The sequence below is a fragment of the Ursus maritimus genome, unplaced genomic scaffold (assembly GCF_017311325.1).
Source record: "Ursus maritimus isolate PB19 unplaced genomic scaffold, ASM1731132v1 scaffold_19, whole genome shotgun sequence".
In the NCBI taxonomy this organism is placed as follows: domain Eukaryota; kingdom Metazoa; phylum Chordata; class Mammalia; order Carnivora; family Ursidae; genus Ursus; species Ursus maritimus.
This window is the reverse complement of record NW_024424341.1, coordinates 24,408,398-24,434,720: the sequence shown is the minus strand read 5'-3', so window position 1 is coordinate 24,434,720 and position 26,323 is coordinate 24,408,398. Positions and strand designations below refer to the sequence as shown.

Sequence of the window (26,323 nt, the reverse complement as noted above, 5' to 3'; positions counted from 1 at the left end):
GCCTGCTTCTCCCTCTCCCTCTCCCTCTGTCCCTCTTGCAGCTTGTGCTTTCTCTTGCTCACTCACTCTCAAAAAAATAAAAAATAAAAAATTAAAATAGTGGTTATTTCTGGGAAGTTGGCTTTTGAGAGATATGTTTTTAGATTTTAATTATTATTATTCATTTTTATTTTTTGTTCTGTATTTTCAACTTTTAATGAATAAGCACTATTTTTATAATCAGTAACTCCCTTCCTTTCTTCCACTATATACATTTATTTTAATAATTTTCAAACGTTAAAAAAAATAAGTCTTTACTAAATATTTTCCAAAATTTCCCCTTCCAATTAACCTCTTACTAACCTATTCAAAATGGCTTTCAAAAGGAAACCGAAAACTAAATACGGAAATGTCATTAGCTATCCAATACAAATAATTACAACGTAAGTCTATCCCTTTTCAATATATTTGCTGCTGTTATGGTTCAACTTTAGGATTAAAGGACCTTAAAAAAAAGGTTTAAGGGAAAAAATTTTTTTAATTTAAATTATTAACACTTCTAATATTTTTTAGGCAATGAAAATGCATAAGATGAAAAAAAACATAGCCCCAGAGCATACTCTTTTTTAATATAGGAAAATTAAAACAGAAGGTGAATTTAGAACAACAATACGCTTTTTTCACATCAAGATGGATCAAGGTGCCATGAATGGTCTCTGTCAAGGAGTTTCTAATGCAAACACTAAGAAAGAATTTGGGGAAAAAAAAAAAAAAGCAGAATTTGGGAGAGCAAATCAAATTGTTTGTAATTTTTATTTTTTAATGTTACTTTTATTAATCCTAACGAGTCCATATTATTTTCAAAAAAGCCAGCATTCCACCTGACTTTTATTTCCTTGCCTTTCATCATGGGAATTCCATGGCAAAGGGCAAAAGAGTTCATTTTAACCCATTACCATTTTGCAATAATCTATTTTTTGTATTTATAATGTTTAAAACATTTTAATAAAATACTGAAAATCTTCTTTTTTTAACATTAGAAACTAAAATTTTTTTGAGCCCACGGCAAAAGTGTAATGTATACCGAAAAAGTTTTTACTAAGTACTTACGCCAGTGTCATGTTGTTGCTTGGATCAAGACCAACTTCTATAACAGTAGTGCCTTCAATGTCCACTTCTTTACAGGGAGTTGTATTTCGCCCAGTTACCCTGCAGGCCTGATAAAATCCATGTGGTTTCACTCGACCAGAGTCATTACCCACAAACACTTGCAACACTACTGGCTCATTATGGCCTTCCAGCTGGAGTGAGATAATATGGAGCATAAACACTAATTAGCCTTTCAAATAATCTAATTGTCAGATCAAACACTTATGACCAAGTCCTATATTTATAACTGGATAACAATAAAGAAATAATTTAAATCCTCAGGAAAAACAAAAGTACGATATTTTCATAAAAAGGAGAGTTGGCTAAGTTTCTGTATGAAATCGTTAAGTTTTAATTCTGTAATAATCACACTTTAACGAAAATCTTATATGTTTAATGATAAATTACCATTTATAATTAATTTGTACAACCAGATGCAAATGAATACACAGTCCTTTAGGTATTCATAAATTTATGGACTGCCAAAGCATGTGGGTTATTCAAAATTAACCACCACCACTAATGGAAAATTCACTAAATTGTGTTAGTGGCATCATCATCATCATCATCAAATGAGTACATACACTAAATTTTTTAGTCTTTTAAAAATATTTAAGTAGGAAAGCGTTTGAAGTGCACCTATACAAATAATAGGGAAACAGAGCCCATTTGCATAGATTAGATACACACACATCATGAAATCCTGGGCCAAAACATTATGGTTTGAAAACTGTTAGTTCAGACCAGGATCTATGGGTCCTTACAGGTCTCTAACAAGCCTTCATAAATTATAACTTGCATGATGAAGAATAAATTAATATTTAAAACTGCTTTTGGGAACAAATGTTTCCAATGCAGATTTTTGTTCAGGTTTATAGTTGAACACTGAAGCTGCTAATATAGAATCCACAAAATCACACAATAACTTATACAATGCAACCAAAGGGCTTTAAAAAACTCATAAATCTTTCTAACCCAGTATAGCTATATCTCTGTGAAAAGATATCAAAATGAGGGAAATAAGCAGATAAATAAACGATCTACCCAAACCATTAGCAGTACCTAGAACAGTCTCTGGCACATAAGGAGTGCATATTTGTTGAATGAATGAATAAATAAACTTTTGAGGTCAGTCAATTCACTCCCTATCACAGGTAGACAATCTAGTAATACTTCTGACCAGAGAGTACTTAAGCAAAGCATAACTTAAAATCAGAGCAATTGAGTTAAAAATACTGACCAAACTATCAACATGTCTGGTTAGACAAACATTTACAAAAAGCATAAGTGAAATTTCTTATTTGTCTATTATTTGTCCTGAGTTTGGAGGATTAAGGATGCGTTGGTGTGATGAGTAGCAGAGGGATAAGGAATGTTGTTGTACATGTGACTATTAACGAACCTTATAAATGGCCACAGACAGGTTTCCTGATCCCAAGATTCTACCATTATTTCATTAAAATGTAAAATGAAAGACAGTCCAACTGAATACTGTTCAACAAATGCATTTTCACAAACTGTATTTAACAAGAATTTACCATGTGACTAGCCAAAATTCCCGTTTAATGTTTTATAAGGAGCAGAAACACTTATTAAATATCCCCCACCCAACTCTTTTTTTGGCTTGTCTTCAGACAGAAATATTCTTTCTAACAAAGTTTCCCAGGTGCTGAAATTTAAGCCCCCTTTTTTCAGTCTAAATTCTGAAAAGATGAAGATTCAGTTGATAACCTATTTCTTAAACTGAAGACTTAAATTATTTATCAACCAATTCTTTTCTAAGATGAACGGTCCTGATTTCTTTAGCCATCTTAAAAACCTTATTTTCCAAGTTCATAATAATTTCTACAATATTTTTTTGAATTCACTTTAAAATTTCTTCTTAAATATTAAGTTTGGGAAGAATTGAATACAGTTGCTATCAATGTCAAATATAAGGAGAACATAATTCATGATTCCCAGATATTTATCAGAGTACATTCTCACCTTTTCTTTCATCTAAGCTAAAATTCAAATGACATCAAAGTAACAATACTGGGCTTTAGCATTCAGTTAGACTTTCGCTTTAATTTCCATTATATATACCTAGTAATTCTACCATTCTATTGTAGGCAGCTTTTGCTGGTTAAAAACAAAACTGGAAAAAATTATTTGTATATTGCTAAATAAAGTAAGTACCTTTACTGTGGGAAAGCCTTGCTGTGTTCTATCCTTTACTGAGCCACGGCTACCCTCAGTCAGGTACCGAGCTCGGTGCTGGGTCTCAGGCTGTACAACGATCTTCAGCTCCTTTCCCTCACTTTTAACAGGATACTGTCCACACAACATAGGGCTCTTCTTTACTCCACCTCCTTTTTGGTTTTCCAATGTTCTGAGAAGTCAAAGCACAATGTGGAAAAAGTATCAAAAAGAGGGGTTTTTTTCTCTATAAAAGTCATCTAAGATAAAGGAAGAAACAGAATAGGCAGTTAACATTAAAAACAACTGACTATCTTATTGACAACATACAGCCTAAGGGAAGATACATTCCATAAGCAAAGTAGCTCTTAAAATTCTGTAATAAAATTTAACTATACAGTTAAATTGCACTAAACAGTGCAAAAATAAAAAATGTGTTATTTGTGGTAGGAAGGGAGGAAGACTGAATGTAATAAGCCAGGAATAACTGGTAAGAGAATAGCTGATGTCATTATAACCTTTCACACTGTACTTCAGTCAAAACAAATTTTAAAGCTACAAGATTAACTATCATTATTTTCTAATCAGACTTGCAAAGCAAAAGAAAAGTGGGGGTAGCAAAAAGGAATAAACAAAAGGCCTTAATAAAACAATTAAAAGTACAGGTACTATACATATTCTTTCGGATATCAGTGATCCAATTTTTACTGGGAAATCAGATTTACTCTAAATAATCTTTCTTAGAAGTATAATTTTTCACAGTATTTTTATTTGTGATTAAATAATTAAAGTCCTTAGCATATAAAATCTTTATAAGTTGGGATTTACAGATAGGAAATCTACTTTTTTAAATTGTATATTTTTAAATTTTTAATTTTTAAATTTTTTTTAAATTGGATTTCTAATGCTTGTTTATCATGCATTTGCTATGTGGAATGTATGTTCAAAGAAAAATATTTCAAATGGTGGTTAGTTAGGACTTTAGGTCAATACATTTAATCTGAAGCACTGCAAATGTGACAAATACAAAACAATACTATCAGTTTTAAAATAGATTTAAAATTATCCATGTATATTTTTTATAAGATGTTATTCACTTATTTGAGAAAGAGTGAGTGAGAAGGAGAGAGAGGGAGGGGGAGGGGGAGAGAGGGGGGGAGAGAGAGAGAGAGAGAGCATGAGCAGGGGGAGGGGCAGAGGGAGAGAGAGAAGCAGACTTTTGGCTGACCGGGGAGCCAGAGACGGGGTTTGATCCCAGGACCCTAGGATCATGACCTGAGCCAAAAGCAGACGCCTAACGCCACCCAGGTGCCCCTATCCATGTACATTTAAAAATAGAGTCAGGGGGGCTCCTGGGTGGCTCAGTCAGTTAATGCTGGACTCTTGGTTGGCTCAGGTCATGATCTCACGTTTCTGAGATCAGGCCTGCATCGGCCTCTGCGGTCAGTGGGGAATCTGCTTGAGATTCTCTCCCTCTCTCTCTGACCCTCCTCCCTCAAATGAATAGATAAACCTTAAAAATAAAATAAAATAAAATAAAATAAAATAAAATAAAATAAAATAAAATAAAATATGTCATGGCCTATAATGCTTTCTGTATGACTCAAATAGAAAATACAGGAGCCAAGAGATAACTGTGGACCAAAATCTCCAAAAGCAAACAGGTCCCAGGAGGAACATTATGAATTCAAATGAAGAAGAGCAATGGTGGCTAAGAAGCCTTAAAAATGGCCCTAATATTTAACCTCCATCTCTAACCAAGTTGTTGCCTCTATTATCAAAAAAAAAAGAGGAAATACTGTATTCTCAGTGGAACCAGGGACTAGGGTGAACCTCATCGCCAGGGAAGGGACAGAAGAACGGAGAAAAGAAGGAATGCAAATGGAATGTGCTAAGACTGACAAGGTAAGTGGGAGAGTTCTGAGGGCTAGTACTGCGCTGCATCATCTTCATATTCCCTGAACTTTGCACAACTCCTGAAACGAAGGTGCTGAGAAAATATCGTTGTTTAAGGCAAAAAGGAAAAAGAAAGGAACAAAGAAAGGAAAGGAGAAGAAAAAAAGAGCACCTATTACAAAAGTAAGATGAGAAAGACTGGATCCTAACTGGCCAAGGAATGCCATTCACATAAGCTGACAGATGTAAGTCAAAGATTACCCGTGTGTCATTTAAAAGGCCCTAGAAGAATAAATTCTACGAATCAAAGAGTTGAAACTGAAACAATGGGCAACAAATCCTATTTTGCTTTTCATCATTCTGGGTAGAAATTCAAACATTTGCTTTCAATACAATGTGCTCTTAATACATTTGCTCTTATCTATGAAAACCTACAATTATATCATTTTTCACTTATTTTAAGATCAAAGCAAAAATATTCACTTACAGAAACTATGTAAAAACACCCTCCGAATATTCACTGAATAGGAAATACAGCAAAATGCTAACAGCAGTTGTACTGAGTGACTAGATTATGGATTATTTATTTTCTTCTATTTTTCTGCATTTTCCCAAATGTTTGTAATTAAAATCTATTAATTTTATAAGAAAAGGGAACACTTAATTTGAAATATAAGGAAAATTTAGCATATGTCAATGAATTTGGCAAGATACAGTTTTTATATTCACTTATGCTAGCGAAGCTAATATTTATGAGGATAAACAGATGAAAACGAGTTTTACATTTCAGTAAAACAAAATATTTCATTTGGGATGAAGACTGCTAAGTAAGTTGACAAGTATACATATTCTTAAAGAAGAACAGTCCATGTAACTACACAAATTCTGAAATGATACTTTTAGAAGCCCTCAAAACTATCTTTATTCTCTAAGGCTTAAATGTAAAGATGGAATAGATATACATTTAGATCTTTAGACACATAAAACAATGAAAATGTCAACTAATTCTTGGAAAAGTAGTTAATGAAATTATTAATTTTTAAAGCATGATGGCTTAAGAACAAACAAAACAGCAGTTAATTGGGATTCTACTTTTAAACGACATCTAAAAGGTAAAACCACTGTTTTGGCATACTCTTCAGAAGTCTTAAGATGGCATTCTAATTCTTTTGTGTTACATATCTATGTCACAAAAAAATAATTTTTACTACAAAATGCCTAAAAAGGGTTTCACATCCAGATGACATCATGTCTTAATTTCTAGAAATATCTACTGATTCTCAGGACATTTAGTTGAAGAATTTAAGAATGACATGGCTAGGAATGTTTAAACACCAAGTAGTTCCTTTTCAAATGATTTTGTTTTCTTAGTAAACTCTAACTTTTATATAACATTTTAATTATACAAAAATGCTATTTCCATCTTGAAGATCAACAAACTGCTGTATACAACATATTTGAGAGTATGTTTCCTATAATTTAGCATTATATAAATTGTAAATTTATGGCACATTAGATTTAAGGCTATATATACCTTATCCCTCAAAAGATTTCCAAATTTCTTTCATGTTTCTAACACCTTTCTTATTGAAGAATATAGGACGTTAGCTTGAGATTCTCTTAGGAACTGCTTTGAAAAGCCTGTTTTTCTATATATTTACATAAGGTTTTATCCTCTCCTTGATATAGTTCTTATAAATTCAAAATGAAAACTTCTTCCATCATTTCTATTTGCTAGTGCCAAATATTTTTCCATTACCTAAGAAGCTGGACATTTCCTCTGCTGCTTGATGAGTTTCTGTTCCATGAATTATTTCATGAGAGATTCTGTCTTGACAAATGTTATTATACTTTCCCTGGGTAACCTCAAATCATTTCTAAGATATATCTATCATACAAAAGCAGAAGCAGAAAAGATGTAGGTCAAGTTATCTCTTTAATAGGAACTGCAAATTATATGTGTTGACTAATCCTATGTCAATTTGGACCTTTAACATTTATTTCAGTATAAAAATGAAAATCTCTCTTCTGGAACTTAAAAAAATTTTTTTGCATTGAAGTCCAAATAAACACATACCCATATTTAATGACAGATATACATGAGCCTTTTAAATCTGTGCTACTATGTTTCAGAGCATTATTCTGTAGGTACTAGTTTTACAAGTATGTTCTAGAATTGACTCTGCTAATGGCAACATTTTAGGAAAGGGTATATCTTGTGTGTCTTTTTTTTTTTTTTTAAAGATAATTTCCTAATCTGGACTTTCTAAAAAGAAAAAAACATTTAAATGTTTATTTTTATTTAACTACATCATCCCAAAGGAGTTCTAAATGAGAGGTAAAAAGAAAACAGTATAGAATAATTATGCTTAAATGGTAGATAAATGGTAGATATTATTAAAAGATGTACTGACAGAATATTTAAGAACAAGTTTAATATACATTAAAAATACTCTCTGTAGTACTCAACCAGATCTCTAACTTAAAAGGTATGAATGATGTCATCAAATAGTAAACCAAACTAAAGCTTCTCCATCACTCTTTATAACAACCTGAAATTGTAGGTGGTTCTGGATCAACTAAAGGACCATATTCTGCCTCCCAAAAATAATCTCTCAAAATTCACTGAGTTAAAATTTATCAAATTACGTTGAATGTACTATAGGAAAATCTAATTTAAAAAGTCTAGCAATTAAATATGATAAAAGTACTAAAGTAATTAAAAAGTTAAATATAAGTCATAGTATTCTGTACTATAGCAACAAATACTCTGTACTATAGCCACTGAAATATATTTATTTGCAGATATATATTTATAGTTGAGTGTTGTGAACTGGCAGAGATGAATGAAAACTCAAACATGTACCATGACCTGTTCTGTCACCCTTCCAATACATAAACCCAGAATCACAGAAAAAAAAATTAGTGATATATTTATTTTTTTAAATGTCAGCATAATATATCAAAGAAAAAGCTTAAAATAAATACATGAATCTAGATGATGAGAATCAAACCATCAATTTAATTTTTTCTTGTTTTCATCAAAAGAAAAAAGTCTAAAATCCTCACAGAAATGGAAATGGGTTGAACCATATGGGGAGACAACATGAAAGAACACAAACTAGCCCTTTTCGAATGTTTTGAGTTAACTACAGCCATTCACACTCCAGTTATTTCTCAGAGTAAAAATATTTTTAAATCCTTTTAAAATACAAATCCATTTGAAGTTTAAAAGTTATTTCAAAACATTATTTTCTACTAATCATATCCATAATAAGATACCTATTGCTAAAATCTATTAATATGTTTTTCTCTAGTGAGCCTTGGTAATTTTAAGTTTGAATTTTCATGTATTTCAATGATAAAATCAGTATCTTTGCTTTATATGCACACTTGAGTTGAGCAATTACAAAAACTGAGGCATGATTGATTGATTGATTTGTTTTGTTTTGCACAATGGTGATAGAACTTTAAAAAATGTGAATACCAACCCATTTCCTGCTTTTGAGTTGCCTTTGTTGTCCGTGGTAAGCTGAGAAAGCACATAGTGAGGTGCTTTGGCACTGTCGGCATCAAATATATCCATATTAGATTCTTCACAATCTCGTCGTTTGACCCCCGGCCTCTGCTTTGGATTTCGTTTTCGTGATTTACGAGGTACCTCAGTGTTATCATTGTAGGAACTGGTGCTCATGTTACTGAAGTTGGAGGGGGAATCCTCCATCCACATACTGCAGCTCTGCTCTGATTCCAATCCACACCCCTCATCCTGGCAGGACATCCGACTGTTATCCAGCAAGTCCTCAGGTGGTGGTGAGATGTACAAGACTGTGTGCCTCTTCGGTGTTGATGGATGCTGCTGAACTGTGTTACTGGTTAACTGCTTTTCACTTACCCCTCTGTTACTTACCCCCAAGGCTGAGGAGCAGCTCTCCACTTGCATAGCCTTGCTGTCGGTGACTGAGGTAGAATAAATGGTAGGGCTGGAAGAGGTGGTAAAGGAGCTGCAAGCACCGCCCATGGAGGAAGAGGAGGGAGCTGAAGAAGCATCTGCGGTGTACAATTTAAGAGTAAATACACTATACATATTTTCACCTATGCTGGCTAGCAGTCCCATTGAAAATGTGATTCGTGAACTGATTGTTTTTCCCCAAAATGAATAGTTGGAATTTGGTTAAGTTTTAGAATATAAATGCTTCGAGCAATACAAGGCCTAAAAAATGCAATTTTAAAAAATGCCCAAATAGCAGTATTTTACTTGTGTTATAATTGATAGATTTTTAAAAATCTAATTTAATGTTTTAAGCTGTAAAGCAAGAATAAAGCTTTTATTGCCTCAGCTGGATGTTCTGTTGAATTTTAATCATTTAAAATAATAAAGAAAACCCCAATATGAAATATATGCTTGTGGTCCACATTCAATGCCAATTAAATAATCCATTATAGAATTTGAAAAGTGGGACTGTGCTTAGCCACAAAATATTAAAATAAGTTTCTAACCTATGAAGCAGAGAACTACAGGTCATTTTTAATGCAGACACTCCCTGCTTCAGAGGCAAATCCTGGAATAAAAATATGAGAAAATAAATGAGAAAAGAGCTGCTGATTATTCCAGATATCAATTATAAAATGAGAAATAAATAGAAAAAAATATATAATCAACTGAATTGGAGGCAAAATGGAACTGGTACCATCACTATGATTGTTGTAAAATCTATAATAGAAGTGAAAAAAAGTTTGATTTGGAATATGCTGGGCTGTGGAACATAAGGAAGTTAACCATTAAGGGTATCCAGAAATTGGAAATGGCAGTTCAAAACATAATCTCTAAAATAAATAAATCCATTCTTTATGGCAGAATGAAAAGTAGGGTAAGAACTGATTACTGGATGGATTTCTCTTACAAAGTACTTGATTACACACTCAGCAATTGGTTACCACTATTCATTTCCTCTCTCTTTAAAGGGCCTGCTTGATTTTAACCATTAAGGGAATTTCTTAATATAAGTAACAGTAACTTTTATTGACTAAAACCTAATAGAAAAGAGTTAAACAAAAAATTCTAGTGCTGGGGAAGCACTAAAATTGGTTTCTATAAAAAGGTCTTTTACGAAGCCACTTATTTATTATGCCTAGCAAAAAAGACTTAAGTAGATCTTTTCAAAATGTGGCAATTGGCATAACAGCTTGTTGAAAAATACTACTACTTGAACCCTTTACAACACAACCTCAAAGGCACACTAATAATGTTAAGGTTGGAAGTTGTCAGTTCTATTTTAGAAATACCATTTGATCTTGTATAAGATATGGAAAGGTTCATAATTATTCACACACACAACTAAAAACAGGTAACATGTGACAGAGAATTAAAGATATGTTTAAATCTAAAATTAGATTTTATCTATAGCCAAGTGTGCCACTGTGTTAAAGTGGTAGGATCAAACTTAAAACTGATGTGCAGTCATTGGAATTGCAATATTCTTATCGATTATAATATAAACAGTGAATGTAAGAACGCCAGTGTTCAGATAATCAAAAGCCAAGTGCCACAGATCTATTTTTAAATTAAAAACATGTACCAGAACACTTAAGTCATTTGAAAGAGCTAAATTCACACATAATTTTTCACTGCTGTCAAGGCTGAAGAGCATAGTAATTAATATTAGCCATTAATGATGTGATCTACATAATGTCACATGGAAATATTTTTCCCAACTACCATAAGTCAAAGAACCTAGAGCAATTAGATGATACCAGTTCCATTTTCCAGTTTGTATCCTTGTCAAATGCAGTAGCTGAAGTTGGAAAATTCAGTCACTTTAAACTGCATTCCAATTTAAAGAAAAATTTATCAATTTTGTATCATGCATTAATGCAATGTTTTCTTAGTAAATAAATATTTTAAAAGATTTGTAAAAACTACAAAATCTAGATGCTAATGTCAGTGACAGTTTAGGAGCTGATTTGTAGCCACTTTGGGTTTAAACAACAAGTTTTTTCCTTGTTTTTTTGAAAAACACTATAAAAATCATTTTTAAAAAATAGAAAAGGTATGTATAACATTCCTCCATCTGTTCCAACTATTGGCAAAAATGAAACTAAATTTTTTTGTGTGTATAAGCCTGTGTTGTTCATTTTCAGAGAAATAAAAGTATGCAGCATGCAATATTTGCAGTGGAACACACAAAACATGCAGCATGAATGCTGTGAACGTGTATTTCTATGAAGCGGCTTTCTCCCACCCACCCTTTTTGAATCTAAGTATCATGCACATGAGAATGCAGAATATGAACATCTCAGGGATCCCTGTCCATGACAGATGGAAAGTACTGGTGAAAAGCAATCATGAACTCAAAAGCAAGTTATGTGATATTCATGAATTTAATATGCAAGACATAGCCTAGCAATGCTCTTAAAGGTATATATGACTTTATCTTGCAAATCTTAAAGTAATCATGGTTATAAAACCCAATTGATATAATCATACATAAATGTCTGTTCTGGGACAGGTATGCCAAACTGTGATCTCATACCCTACATAAATTAAAATAGTCTATACATTTTCCTTGGGACACCTAACATACAATTTCTGTATTTTACCTGCAGTTTCCTGGATATACTTATTAAATAAAAAAGTTCATTAGCACAAAACTATGAAACTGAAAACGTAAACTGTCAGAAGACAGCAGAAAGCAACATTTAATTAAAAAATATTATTACTTTTTAAAGCCTATCTCAGTTTGAGCCTAAATTACAAAAAAACTACAAAAATAGAATACAAGATTTTATTCATTTTAAGACTACAACAAGTAAGACAATTTTTTAAAACTATAAAACTCTTTACAACAATATCATTGTTACGTTGATAATGACGATAATGGTGTATAAAATCCTTCACATAAAGATGTTTTACATTCTGGTTAGCAAGACATCACCTAAGTGTAATAATAATGCCAAATGAGGTGGTGAAGTAGAGAATAAAAACTATGGGCCCTTTCTTAGACCCTTCCAACACCTAACACAGAACCTTTCATGTAGTAAAAATTTAAATTTTTTATTAAGTTGATTTATTAGAAGCCAATATTTGTTAACTATGTTGAATTAAAGTTATATTGGCCAATAAATATACTAACATACCCATGATGAACACATCGGGTTTAAAAAAAAGGATTTACCACTCAAAGTGCTTAAAATATATCTTACTATAATAACATTATAGTTATTCAGGGAAGGGTTTAGAAGTAACTCAAGAGTTTAGAGGTAGCTATTTGCTATTTCTACAAAGAGTGTGCTAATAACTTTCTTTCCTGAAACTATATATAAGCCAAATTATCTACTTGTGTATTAATCCATAAATTTACTAAGACTAAAAAATCCTTAATATTATTAAAAATACATTAAATTATATCAAAAACATTTTAGATTTCTAAACATAAAGTTCTCCTTCCCAAGCAATCCCAGAAAAGCACTCAAGAACATTATTGGGACTACTTTAAATGTACTTAAAATATCTACACAGACCTTTCAGTCACTATATCATTAAATATCAAAAAACAGCTTAACTGACTTTCTAGAACTAAAATGCTAATGTAATCCTGTCTCATCTATATATTCTAAGTTGTTATAAATAAAATGTGCTATCTACCTTTCCCCTCTTTTTTGGTTTTGAGTCTCCATTTTTATCTGTTAGGAATATATAGACTATGTTTCACTGCTGCATATTAAAAGTACAAAAACTCCAAAAAAATTTTTAATAATTGCTTTTATTTTCTCACTAAGCAGAATAGTTGTAATGTATTTGTATTTTATACCTTTATAATTTTATTTGTTCTTTTTAAAATTTTTTAATTCAAATTCAATTACTTAACATATAATGTATTATTTGTTTCAGGGGTATAGGTCTGTGATTCATCAGTTTATTCATTCTTTTAAATCCCTTACTAATCCTTTGCAAAGCTGTAAGTTTTTCTTAAAATTATCCTCTTACCTAAGTAATACATGAATATTTTTCATTTTTTTCTTTTATGAAAAAATTATCTTTGAACTAGAGGAACCATAACCTTTTTTATGACTAGCGAGCACGGTGAACCAAAGGGAAAACCGTTTCTACATATACTAATGAAAATTAAGATTTCAAAAAGAACACATTAGTTGTAAAATGTGTAAATGAAAGGAAGTATCACATCTATAGTGTTCTATGTCTAAGTCTAATAATTCTTTTATTAGCAGTAGCCAATTACTAGACCAAATGCCAGTAATGATGGTGAACATAAGCTGTACATTATATTCTTTTAAGAACCGATGGAATCATTAAGGTTCAGCATGAATATTCAAAGTAGTTGGGATAAGGAGAGCGACAGATAATGCCTACCATGGATATCCTAGAATGTCTAAGTATTATTGATTTGATGAGAAAGATGAAAATGGACTTTTAAATGCTATCACATATAGAAACTTATGTAGATTTTATATACTCCTTGCTTAAACTATATTTTAAAATTAAGAACTATTACAGTTCTAGTTTTGTGAACCAGAAATTATTTCAATTACCATATCATTTTAGTGCTTAAAATACCATAAAAAAAAGGATAACACTTTATATGGAACTAACCAAACTTTTTATGGAAAGCTTTGAAATTGGAAACATTCTTTAAAGTCCTCAAAAGGAACAAATACCTTTCACTAATTTAAAATGTGTGACAGAAATGGCATTTAACTGAGCTTCCAAAATAAAAATGTGATACCTAGCATTTAAATATGCACATATATTTTATAACTTTTCAACATCAGGGCAAAATCAGTTGAGCTTCCTAACAAAGTCATTAAAACAAAAGCCATAAAATTTTGCAAGTGTACTTAAGTGAACCAATAGTGGAACGGAGAAAGAGTAAACCATTGACTGTTCAGAAAATAATCTTTAAAAAAATCCAGATATTTGGAAACATTTCTGGTCTAAAACACTTACTGTTCAACCTTAGTTATCCTTTTAAAGTATTTCATTTTCTTTCTGGTAACAATGACTTCAAATCTAAACATCTTGCCTGATAAAAGTCACCAGATACAAGGACATAATTTTAGATCAAAGAAGAAAGATATTGAGAGAAAAAAATTATAAGGCCAACATTCATGTTGCTAAGGGATTGAAAAATCTAGAACACACAAAGTGGCTGCAAACCTGCTTTGTCAACACCTTACATGCCAACCTTCGTTTTCTACTTTTCTTCTTCTTCTTCTTATAGTATTAACGTAAAGTTCTAAAACTTTACAAAAGTTTTTTAGTTTCAATCAGTATCAATCCACTATTTAGAAACAAAAAAAGAAAGGAAGGAAGGAAGAAAGAAAGAAAGAAAAAAAGACTTATGAAGAAGTCTGAAAACGAGACCGACCTATACCCTGGGTGAGATTGGATGGGTTAAGTGTCTCTGGCACTATTTGTCTTCACTATTGACAGACACTGTCACACAACCCACCACACGATGCCTGTCTCTGAATGGCGAAGCTAGAATGCAAGTTAAGTGTATTAATAGAAAAAACAACTAGCATCCCAGCATATAAAATAAGCAATCCAGATTATTTTACCAAAAACAAAAACAAAAAACAAAAATTGTAGGGTTGATCATTTAATTTACATGTTTAACAATTTTAATTTCCATTTGTACTTTTCCCACCCAACATAAGCTTACATGCCACAATAAGCAATGTTTTAAAACAAACTTTAAAAAAAATTATCAACATCCAAATAAATGCATGTGGAAAAATTTGTTATCCAAAATTCTTGTTAACTCATATTCACCAATTTGTTCTCCTGTTTACTAATGCAATCTAATCCATAAGCCAGAATGCCCTCTCTCAGGTTTTTTTAGGTTGTGCCTTTACCCAAATTCCCTTAAAGAATAAAAGAGAATATGCACTGACCAAAACACTCAAGCAGAAAGAAATATATGTATTTTATTTTATTTTTTAAAAAGATTTTATTTATTTATCGGAGAGAGAGAGCAAGAGAATGCGGGCAAGTGCATGTGAGCCTGAGCAAGGGGGAGAGGCAGAGGGAGAAGCAGACTCCCCGCTGAGCAGGGAGGCCTACACAGGGCTCAATCCCAGGACCCTGGGATCATGACCTGAGGAGAAGGCAGCTGTTTAACTAACTGAGTGACCCAGGCACCCCAGAAATATCTGTATTTTAGCAGCAAAAGAATCTTTTCATTTCTCAGGCCAACTTCCACATACGTCCTCATACCCCTCAAAAAGTTACCAATTTTCACTTTCAAATTAGATATGCCCTTATACATAAAACATTTCATCCTGGAGGCTCTATTTTAAAAAAATAATTAGCACTGTTGCTGAAGCTGAAAGGCTTGTTACTGATTTATTGGAAACCATCTTTTTCTTCCCCAGTCCATCAAATTGCCAATCAGGGTTCTAATACTATACAGTAATTATTCTCCCATTTTTAATCTAAATTCTCCTAAAATAATTATTTTTACCTTATCTGAGTACAGGGAGCAGAAGAGGGAAAAGGAGAGAGAGAATCTTAAGCAGGCTCCATGCCCAGCACAGAGCACCATGCAGGGCTTGATCTCACGACCCTGAAATCATGACCTGAGCCAAAATCAAGAGTCAGATACTTAACCGACTAAGCCACCCAGGTGCCACAATGCTCACAAAATTTTAAGTGTACTGACATTTATAGAAATGCTTTAAATATATCTTTTGCCCTATTCAATCCTAAGTATCTAAGTGCAGTGTAAAATATGTACTAAGTGTACATTATGCAATTTGGTTTTTAAATCCTTTCCTGTTGGAAAAGAAAGATGCTTCTTACCATCCAGTGATTTAAGTACTACTGGATAGCATCACTGGTCAATACTGGGTGAGGAGATTAAGCCCAGAAAGAATCCTTTACCTTAAAGAGATTAAACATAAAAGGTAATAACTATACTAGCTGTAACTATATTTATTACATTGTCAAAGACCAAAAGAAATATAGGCTAAAAAAAAAAAAAAAAAAGACAACTATTCAATTATTTTACAATTGAAAGGGAACGTTAGGTTAAGACAAAAACAGAGATTATCACTATATTAACTTTGTTGTAATTAAAGAGAAAAACCGTTCTGAATGATGCTACTGAAGGTTACCTCAATGCTTTATCATGTAATACATTTTAATATACTTAGATTAAATAATAAAGGTACTCCTGTCAACTCTAGTCCAATGTATTCATATTTTTTTTAGAGGAGATGAAAAAGGGGAAAGAAAATACTATTTATATCATTAAAATCTTGTAATTTAATTACTTGGGTTTTACACCTGGGTCTGGATTAGAGTGGATATTAGATCCAACTGTAGACTAAACAAAGCGTCTAAGCAAAAAACAGAAGGTAAGTCATACACTGCTCTACCAGAAGTTTTGATACCTGATCATGCAAATGTAACACTTCTTTAAAAAAAAAAAAAGTGGGAAGAGAATTCTAGGACTTAGAACTCTTGAACAGTCACCTTTTGGAATCATCCCTATGGGAAATGTCTGTTTTCCCCATGACTCATCATCATCTATCAATGTCTCTTTCATATACGAGGGCTCCCATTAAGAGAGTATCAACATGAAAGAATAAGTCATAATGTAAATACTATGGCCCATGTGTGGCTCTATCTTGGCTGACAGGCAAAATTTCAAAGGTAAAAAACAGACTGGGTGAGAATGGAAAGAAAGAGGCAAAATAAGGTTAAAAAGCTTATTTTTATAAAAATAAGACCTACTTTTTAAAACATTACAAATGAAAGGAGAAACTCATGTGGGAAAAAAGTCAATGTTTATTGAATGATCACTAATTGTCAGGTAATGTTAAGTATTCTACATACTTATCTTTATAAAAACCTTAAGAAAAAATGTTGGTATTAGTGTCTAGTTACGGGGCAATATTACAAATTTATTTTAACCTTCACAAAATTCTGACCAAATGATATGATAGCGATCAGATTCAAGTTAGATCCTTATGATTCCGAAACCCATACTAATTTTATTATATTTCATATGTGGGAAAAATAAATAAATAGAAATAAAACTATAATATGCGCGCGCACGTGTGTGTGTGTGTGTGTGTTACATCCAGATTATCCCTGTGCAGGCCTGGCACTTTGAGGTACTTTCTCAGTTATTATCTATTTAATTTCATTGATAATAACACCTTTTCGTGAAGGAATGAATTTTACCTCAGTGGGCTAAATAAATACTACTGATGGACATCTACTTGCATTTATTGATGAAAAGGTAATGTACCCTCACTTATGTCAAAAATAAATTCATCAAGTATCTAATATATCTCATATCTTTATTACTTTTTAAGAGCACAGTTCATTGAACATTTTGACTTATTTTAATCATCTGCCACATGGTGTTTTTAAATTATGAAATATTTAAAACTAATACCATGCTTCCTCTGCTCATATTTTAACAAATGCTAACATTTTACTACATGTTTTTATTTTTAAGAGAAGAAATATAACAGAAACAGGTGAAATCTTTTGTTGTGACCTACCCTAAGCCATTCTCCTCATTCCTACCCTAGCTGGAGTACTATTTATACAACTTCATTAGTATTATTTGTAAAACTAACTGGTTTTTTTCAAGGTTTTATTTTTATTTATTTGAGAGAGAATAAGAGAGAGAGACAGACAGACACCACAAGCGGAGGAGTGAAAGGGAGAAGCAGACTCTCCTGAGCAGGGAGCCTGACGCAGGGCTCAATCCCAGGACTCTGGAATCAGGACCTGAGTTGAAGGCAGACACTTAACCTTAACCAACTGAGCCACCCAGGCGCCCCTATACAACTAATTGTTATAAAACAATTACTTATGGCAATTGGTATGGCAACACCTTTTATTTATATTATCAATCTTATTGGTGATATAAGAAAGTAAGCCCAGTTCTGTCCATTAATTTATTAATGTGAAATTGTACAAAATACATTAAAATAGTAACGATTTTATGCATGTATTTTGTCTTGAAGGTTGAGAATCACTGAGTAGTTTTAAAATGCTAATCTACAGACTCAGGTAATATAAAAATGTGCTTTTCCCATCAGAAACAGAATAAATAAAAATATTTATAAAGTTGTTGCTAAAAATTATCAAGAGGACAATAGAAAGGTAAACATTTTAGGAATAAATCAAAAACAGGCATGTGCACTTTTTGTCAATGATAATTTATAATACAGATGGCCTCCTGAATTCTTACTTATTTCTGTATTAATCATTATGTCCCAAGTTTGCTTATGCTTTTCATTTTAATAATGCAGATGTTAACATAAATCTATACATACATACACACATGTTTTTATATGTATAAATGTATACATTTAGATTTACAATATAATTTCAGTAAAAAGAATGAAGAATAGAGGTTTTTTTGTTTTTTGTTTTTTTTTTTAAAGATTTTATTTATTTATTTATTTGACAGAGATAGAGACAGCCAGCGAGAGAGGGAACACAAGCAGGGGGAGTGGGAGAGGAAGAAGCAGGCTCACAGCTGAGGAGCCTGATGTGGGGCTCGATCCCATAACGCCAGGATCACGCCCTGAGCCGAAGGCAGACGCTTAACCGCTGTGCCACCCAGGCGCCCCAAGAATAGAGTTTTTAAGCCTATTTGCAACATTTGTGTAACTAGAATCTGACTTCCTTCTGGAAGTGGTCCAGTTGTCTAGAAAAAGTAGACATCACCGACCATATGGAATAACCAAGATCAACTCACATTTTAGCTCACAACATCAATACATAGGTTACATAGGTGAATCACCTTTCCTGCTAATGAGGTTTGAGTTTAATTTTAAGAATAGTATACTACACAAATGTTCAAATTCTGAAATATGTTGACCTAGTTAACTTAGGACAGCAATCAAAAGCAAATTTGCTCCTCAAAATTTATTCAACTCAAGAAAATACAAATTACATAACTGCAAATACTTCCTAACACTAGTAAATAAATTATAATAAATTCAATGCACTATATAATTCTGTAGCTGTGAATCTCTGTTATTAAAATTTAATTTTCTCCTAGAAATCATATTCCAATTTTATAGATCCTGAAACTTGCAGAATTAAAGGGGCATATGACTTTCCCAACTCGATATCCTACACACTGTTTAGTCCAGGAACTACTGTTATCTAAGTGAAATAATAGCACACAATTCCCTGAAGTACAATCGCAAGAAGAAAAGAACTTAGATGCCAGCAGGAAAGAAGAGAGGTATCTTGTGCCTGGAAGAACTGAGATATGATGATATGCAAATTGTCCAGCACAATTTCTATTACACAGTAGGAACTCAAAAATGATAACATTTTCTTCAACTCATTTTTTTTTACTACTCCGTTGTTATGGATGGTTTAGAAATTCCTATGGTTTTTTTTTTTAAAGACTTTATTTTTATTATGTGACAGAGAGACAGCCCGATGTGGGACTCGATCCCAGAACGCCGGGATCACACCCTGAGCTGAAGGCAGACACCTAACGACTGTGCTACTCAGGAGCCCCAGAAATTCCTATGATTTTATTAGATGATTAAGATGTCTAAAACAAATGAAAGCATAACTGTTCTTTGATAACAGGACATTTAGCTCTCTGGCATCCTCTCCTCCAATATAAACAGCATTCAAATTAAGTTCTTTCAGTACAGAAAATACCTGTTAGGTACCTGTGATTTATTAACAGCTGTGGCATAAAATTCAAAGCACTATTTAATAAGTCTGTCTCTTCCAACAGCAAAGTTTATCATATGGATCACTTCCTGTAAAGTTATTAACTAAAATTACAGCCTTTAAAAACTTCCAGTGATCTAACTATTGGAGACACTCAACTGGTATTTCTAATATACATGCTTAATCTGTATGTACACCTATACATATTAAAAACTGCCACAAAGTATCAGTATCCTGAGACTGTATTACTTCTTAAAAAAGTATTAATACATAATTACTGAAAGTAAAATAGCAATTTTAACAAAAGAATCACTAACTAGTTATTCTTAAGATTCTCTCACTGAATTATAAAATTATATAACCATAAACAATAAAATTTATGGTTTAATTCATTATCTCAAGAATTAGAATAAAAATTTTAAAGAAACTTGAAACAGTTACCTTAGCAAAGTCATATTTTGATACAAATAAACATAATGCCATATCCCAAAATGAAGACAAAGAATCTAGGATAGAATAAGAAAATAAACTGATTTCTTAAAATGAAGAGTAAAGTTTATTGTTCACTTTTGTGAAAGGCTTCCTATTTTAACTAAATGAAGTAAATCTAAGGATTAAAAACTATAAACATACAAGTAGATTTTAAAAAATAGTTGAGGGGCGCCTGGGTAGCGCAGTCATTAAGCGTCTGCCTTCCGTTCAGGGCGTGATCCCAGCGTTCTGGGATCGAGCCCCGCATCGGGCTCCTCTGCTATGAGCCTGCTTCTTCCTCTCCCACTCCCCCTGCTGTGCTCCCTCTCTCGCTGGCTGTCTCTCTGTCACATAAATAAATAAAATCTTTAAATAAATAAATAAATAGTTGATTGGTATGAGTTTTTTATCAATAAAGCTGTTACTTAAGAAAAATGCTTGCCATATCTCTTTGCAAAAACTCCCCAAACTCTGGTGTAACTGTTTGTGTTAGTTCTAAATAATACTTGCGTTTTAGTTCTTTATAACCTATACTTTAGGATTTCACCTCCTCAAAAAAAAAAAAAAATCAAACAAAAGAATCCTTTCATAGTCGCATATCTTGAGCAACTCCTTATTTTGCCAAAAATGCCATTAATTCATTTGGATAACTTTCTTGTGTTAGGAAAATGGCTCCTGTCTTAACTATTGAGAACCTACAATACTGTTCAGAAAGTCTGTATTTCTAAAACTTATTCACATACTGAACCTCAAACTCTTAACTACTTTTCTAAACCTCAAACTCTTAACTACCTTTCTAGTGGGACAAAAGCAGAGGTCTTCAAAAAATGAGGAGTACAAATTTCAGACTGGTGATTCTCAACTATATCTCCCAGATTTTGACACTTGGCCCACGGAGAGGGGAGGAGTTGTGTAGAAGTTAAGCCCTTTTTCTCCCAGCCCCAAACCTGGAACTTACCCGATAAAAAGACGTTAATGATGGGAGTATGTAAAAGTGTGAATAGTACAAAGGCAGAAAAGGTTTGAGAGATACTCTTTTATCCAATATTCTGGATTGTGGATTAGCAGCATCACGTTTACTCATTCCCTCGGTAATATGTAAAGGGAAAAAATCTAGATTGGCGAATCTGAGAAACACATTTTAAATAATTAAGTAATAAAGAATGTACATGAACACCTGTATGCCCAGCCTCTAAATTTTAAAATTTAAATTGATTTAGAACTTGTGAAACACAAACCTTTATAGCAGAACTAGAAGTCTGTTCCCACCAGGCCCTCATACCTGATAGCAGCCAATCCGGCTCCTTCAAAACTCTGAAGAATTAACTACATCAAGAGTCATCATTTTTATGCATTTCATATTTAAACAGCAAATGTATAGATTAAAAAATAAAACTCAAAGAAGTCTAAGTTAATGTGCCTTTCCCTAGACATCAAGTCTTTTGGCCAGGAAACACTGAGTAACTAGGTAATTTACTCCAAATCCTTCTCTTTGACAGTTATGTCACTAAAGATATTCATGTCAAATAAAAAAACAATGCTATAATGATACCTACTAACTGACTTCCCTACAATAATTATTCTGTAATTTAAACTCTCCTACCTATAATGTTATATGACAAAGACTATTCTACTAATAAGACAGAATCCTAGAATAAGATTATATTGGTTACTAAAAGTAAATTTATGTAAAAAAAATTACAAATGACTTCGTTTTAGATCAGAGAAACTTTCTGTATGTGAATATAAGAAAGCTGTCAATGTTACCTCCTTACTCTCTTCACCTTCTTTAGAATGTCAATAACTTCTCTATTAAGAATTTATTACTTCAGAATACTTCCTTTGGTTAATTCTCTTATTTTCATGATTTTTCAATTCATGTCTTTCAATCTAATTTATATGGACAGGATTTTCTCAAATAAATAGAGGGAAGGATGGAGGATCAACATTCTATTAGTGACTCAAATTCAAGAACTTTCAATATCTATAGATAAAACTTGAAAATGAGTTTGGTATTACTTAAAAGGAAGTGTTCTTTTCCAAACCTAGCTGACATTTTTTCAGCTTTTAAAAGGAACTGGATCTACTGTCAACAGATGTTAAAAAGCACAGAAGAAACAGACTTTTAGTTCTATATAGATTCAACAAGTCTACAAAAAATAATCTCAAAAGATACAAAAGAAATCAGTTAGTCAATTTCTACTTGTGGATTTAAAGTGAAATATTTCATTAAAAATCTTTTTTTGCCCATATTTTATCATCTGATACAATTTTTAAGCAATATTTACAATTTTAAATTTCAGAAAAAATATTCAGGGACATTTTAGAACCCAGTGGATATAAAATAAAACCAGGTCATCTTACCAATTTCATTACTAAAAAGATCACAGTTAAATCCACAGAATCCGTTAGAAAATGTCTGGCAACACATGAACAGTGAGCAGGGCTGATAAGTTTCTTTGCTATGTTTAAAGTTTTCCTGCCCTCAATCAGGAAGGCTGCACACTGCAGTATACAGCTCAGGGAAAAGATTTGTACACAAGGTTAATGGTACATTGGTTAATGCATACAAGAAAAATATATGAAATTCAATTACAGTACCAAATCCTTATTTAAAGCACAACCTTCCGCTTCACTGTTCTTTTTGAAATGAAATGAATTTACTGAGAACAATGCTGTGATGGATTTTAAGTACCATTTAAAAGATGAGTGGTTTATTGGATAAGAAACCTCTACTTAGAAGGATAAAACTTCAGAGTGTAAATATATCTATATATGTAGATATATAGATATGTAATTTTTTCCTTTTTTTAAACCAAACACACTTAGCAGTGTATAAAACCCAACTAAAAAAAGAAATACAGTTGGGCAATCTAATATTATTGAAAGCACTCATTAATTTATCAATAATCAAGACTTTTTCTATTAGCTTATCCATCAATCTTTTATTTTGGTTCATTAAAAAATGGAACCAATTTTATATAAAGTGTATGATTTGAGAGCTGAGTAAAAATAAAGTTGATAAATTTCAAACATTAATTTCCGTACTTTTTCATTGATATTACAAAATGCCTTTATATAAATATTACATTCAAATCTTCCATTACTTTCAACTGAATTTAAAAGAAGTCTAAAGTCACATATTTTTAAATGTAGGGAAAAGGTTTAATAACATGCTACAAACAGAAAAGAGACTTGAGTACTTGAGTCCTTTTTCAGATTATACAAAATATTTTTCTCTTTAAGCAAATTTTAAAAAATAATTGTTAAATAGAGACTCGAATGTAATTTTCTATCCATTGCTTGGTATGTAACTTTTTTATGTGCAGTCAATAAAAGAGCTTCAAGCTTGTTTCCACAGCTGAAGATAAGCTCCTAGAAAAGAAATGGCACTAACTGATGTGCCAATGTGAAATTTTAAGAAATAAGAATTATATCAATAAATGTATATTGAAATATTTTAAGGTTAAAAGTATATATTTAAACCTTTTAAAACAAACCCTCAAATCACACTCTTTTTGATATGAACTTTGCCAGCACTGTTCATGTTGGCCAGAGAACACACTAGTTTTCTTTAATAAAATAAAATGAAATGCATACCAGCAGCAACTACAGCTGGAGGAGGCGAGCCTGCCTCACCACCACTTGTCTGACTCATTGATGCTACAGATGTTTCTCTAGATGGAGGTAACTGTAACTCCTTTGGGAGAAGATCATAGACAGATTCTGTAGGAGGAAGGAGAAAAAAATTTTAAGAGTGTAAGTCAATAATCTAATACATGAACATGAAATTAATATGTCTTTTTCACTCAGGAGGAGAACTATATTATTCACACACACACAAACACACACACACAAAATCCATATAATTACTGTTGTAAAGAATTATTAGCAAATATTTTTCTTTTATTATGCAATTTTACTGAAGAATGAATTCTCCATTAGTTCTGTCCCCTGTTTTCTTCTTGGCTTTTTCCTTTATATTTAAGATGCTCTCTAAAGTTATTAAATTTTAGAACTGGATAAACTCAGACAAAATATAAGAAACATCAAATAACCCAAAATGGTCCAGTATCTTCCTTCGTAATAATAAGAGTATAACTTATCATACTCTTATCAGCTTTAAAATGGCTTCTCCAATGAGACCATTAGTCTAGCCTTGCTCTTCTACCCCGCACCTTATAGCAAATATTTTAATTCACTAGCATAATGCATTTTTCTCTCCCAAAAAAAGCTAAAAAAGGAATGTCATAGCTCAAGGAAATATTGTACTTTTTATTCTGAGCTATCTCCAAACTCTAGAAAGGCACAAGTATAAGATACTCTTACATCAGAAAGGATAAATGCCTAAATTAGACTATGATTACTTTTGTATCAGACTAAAGAATACTGTATCTTTTTTCAAAAAGATTTTATTTATTTATTTGTCAGAGAGAGAAAGGAGAGCGGGCACAAGCAGGGGGAGCAGCAGGCAGAGGGAGAAGCAGACTCCCTGCTGAGCAAGGAGCCCAATGAGGGACTCCATCCAAGGACCCTAGGATCATGACCTGAGCTGAAGGCAGATGCTTAAGTGACTGAGCCACCCAGGCATCTCTATCTTTTTTTATTATTATTATGTTCATATACCTTTTTAATGTACGTTACAATCACTGTCCATAAAATTACATTTATATCTACTATTTTAAAAATTCTTTTCTAGTTATTATTGTATGATTTTGGGCACAAACAATTCTCAAAATACCCTGTAAAGGTAGTAGAATCAATGTTGGAAGGAACTTCAAAAGACCACTTAGAATCATATACCCATTTTCAAAAGAACTGAGATACAGGGTTTAAGGGATTTGCCCAGTATTCCAAGAAACCCAACATTCCACCAAATAAAAAAGAGTATTAATCATTTGCATGAGGGATTAAAAAACAAAGGTAGCACTCTAAGACATTTTATCCTTGATAACAAACAATACTTTTATTTATTTATTTTAAATGTTTTTTTATTATATTATGTTAGTCACCATACAGTACATCCCTGGTTTTTGATGTAAAGTTCGATGATTCATTAGTTGTGTATAACCCCCAGTGCACCATGCAATACGTGCCCTCCTTACTACCCATCACCAGCCTATCCCATTCCCCCACCCCGCTCCCCTGTGAAGCCCTCAGTTTGTTTCTCATAGTCCATAGTCTCTCATGCTTCATTCCCCCTTCTAAATACCCCCCTTTCTTTATCCCTTTCTTCCCCTTACCGATCTTCCTAGTTCTTATGTTCCATAGATGAGAGAAATCATATGATAATTGTCTTTCTCTGCTTGACTTATTTCACTTAGCATTATCTCCTCCAGTGCCGTCCATGTTGCAGCAAACAATACTTTTAGTTAACTGATCACTGAATACATATTTTGATCCTTCCAATTAATCTTTGAATTATGTACGCCAACTTTGACATGGATAGGGATAAGGAAGAATGTCCTGAAGGAAAGCTAAAACTAGAAGTTTTACTATTAAATGATCTTCACTTAGCAGAGTCAACTGAAAATTGTCTTTTGAAAAACTCTATTACCTAACAGTTGGAGACCCTAATTAAAACAGAAATGCCAGTATCATCGAATATTGATTTTAAAACAATTATCTTTCTCAATACATGTTGAAAACAAGACTTGCTTATACATAAAAGAGAAGTATACTCAAGTCCTTTTTTTTTTTTTTTTTGGTCCAAACAAACCAAAAGGAAATATGAAAATAAAAATAGCTTAGATGAAAAGAGAAAGATCTACCAAAATATATTTCCGTCAAGGAAAAAAAAGTCCTAGTAATAGCCCATCCCTAACAGCACTTCACTAGTTGGAACTATTTCTCCACTTTTTTAATCATTAAAATAAATAAATCAAAACAAAACAAACCTGTGTGGGCTGAAACATTCTATCTTTCCCAAAGAAGTGTATAAAACTGAATCTATATTAG

At 32.3% G+C, this 26,323-nt stretch overlaps 1 protein-coding gene across 5 annotated transcripts in view; it reads right to left on the bottom strand.

Moving 5' to 3' along the window:
• NFAT5 (nuclear factor of activated T cells 5) overlaps positions 1 to 26,323 on the bottom strand; it is a 111,488-nt gene that overhangs the window by 39,838 nt on the left and 45,327 nt on the right. For 2 of the 5 annotated variants that reach the window (XM_040633522.1, XM_040633524.1), the window contains 4 exons: positions 23,966 to 24,091; positions 8,694 to 9,252; positions 3,307 to 3,499; positions 1,090 to 1,280 (listed from right to left, as the gene is read on the bottom strand). In XM_040633522.1, the coding sequence (XP_040489456.1) occupies positions 1,090 to 1,280; positions 3,307 to 3,499; positions 8,694 to 9,252; positions 23,966 to 24,091 (1,069 nt within the window). Of the gene's footprint in view, positions 1 to 1,089; positions 1,281 to 3,306; positions 3,500 to 8,693; positions 9,253 to 9,702; positions 9,765 to 23,965; positions 24,094 to 26,323 lie in introns of those variants that run through there. The other 3 variants (XM_040633525.1, XM_040633527.1, XM_040633526.1) reach the window with 3 other exon arrangements.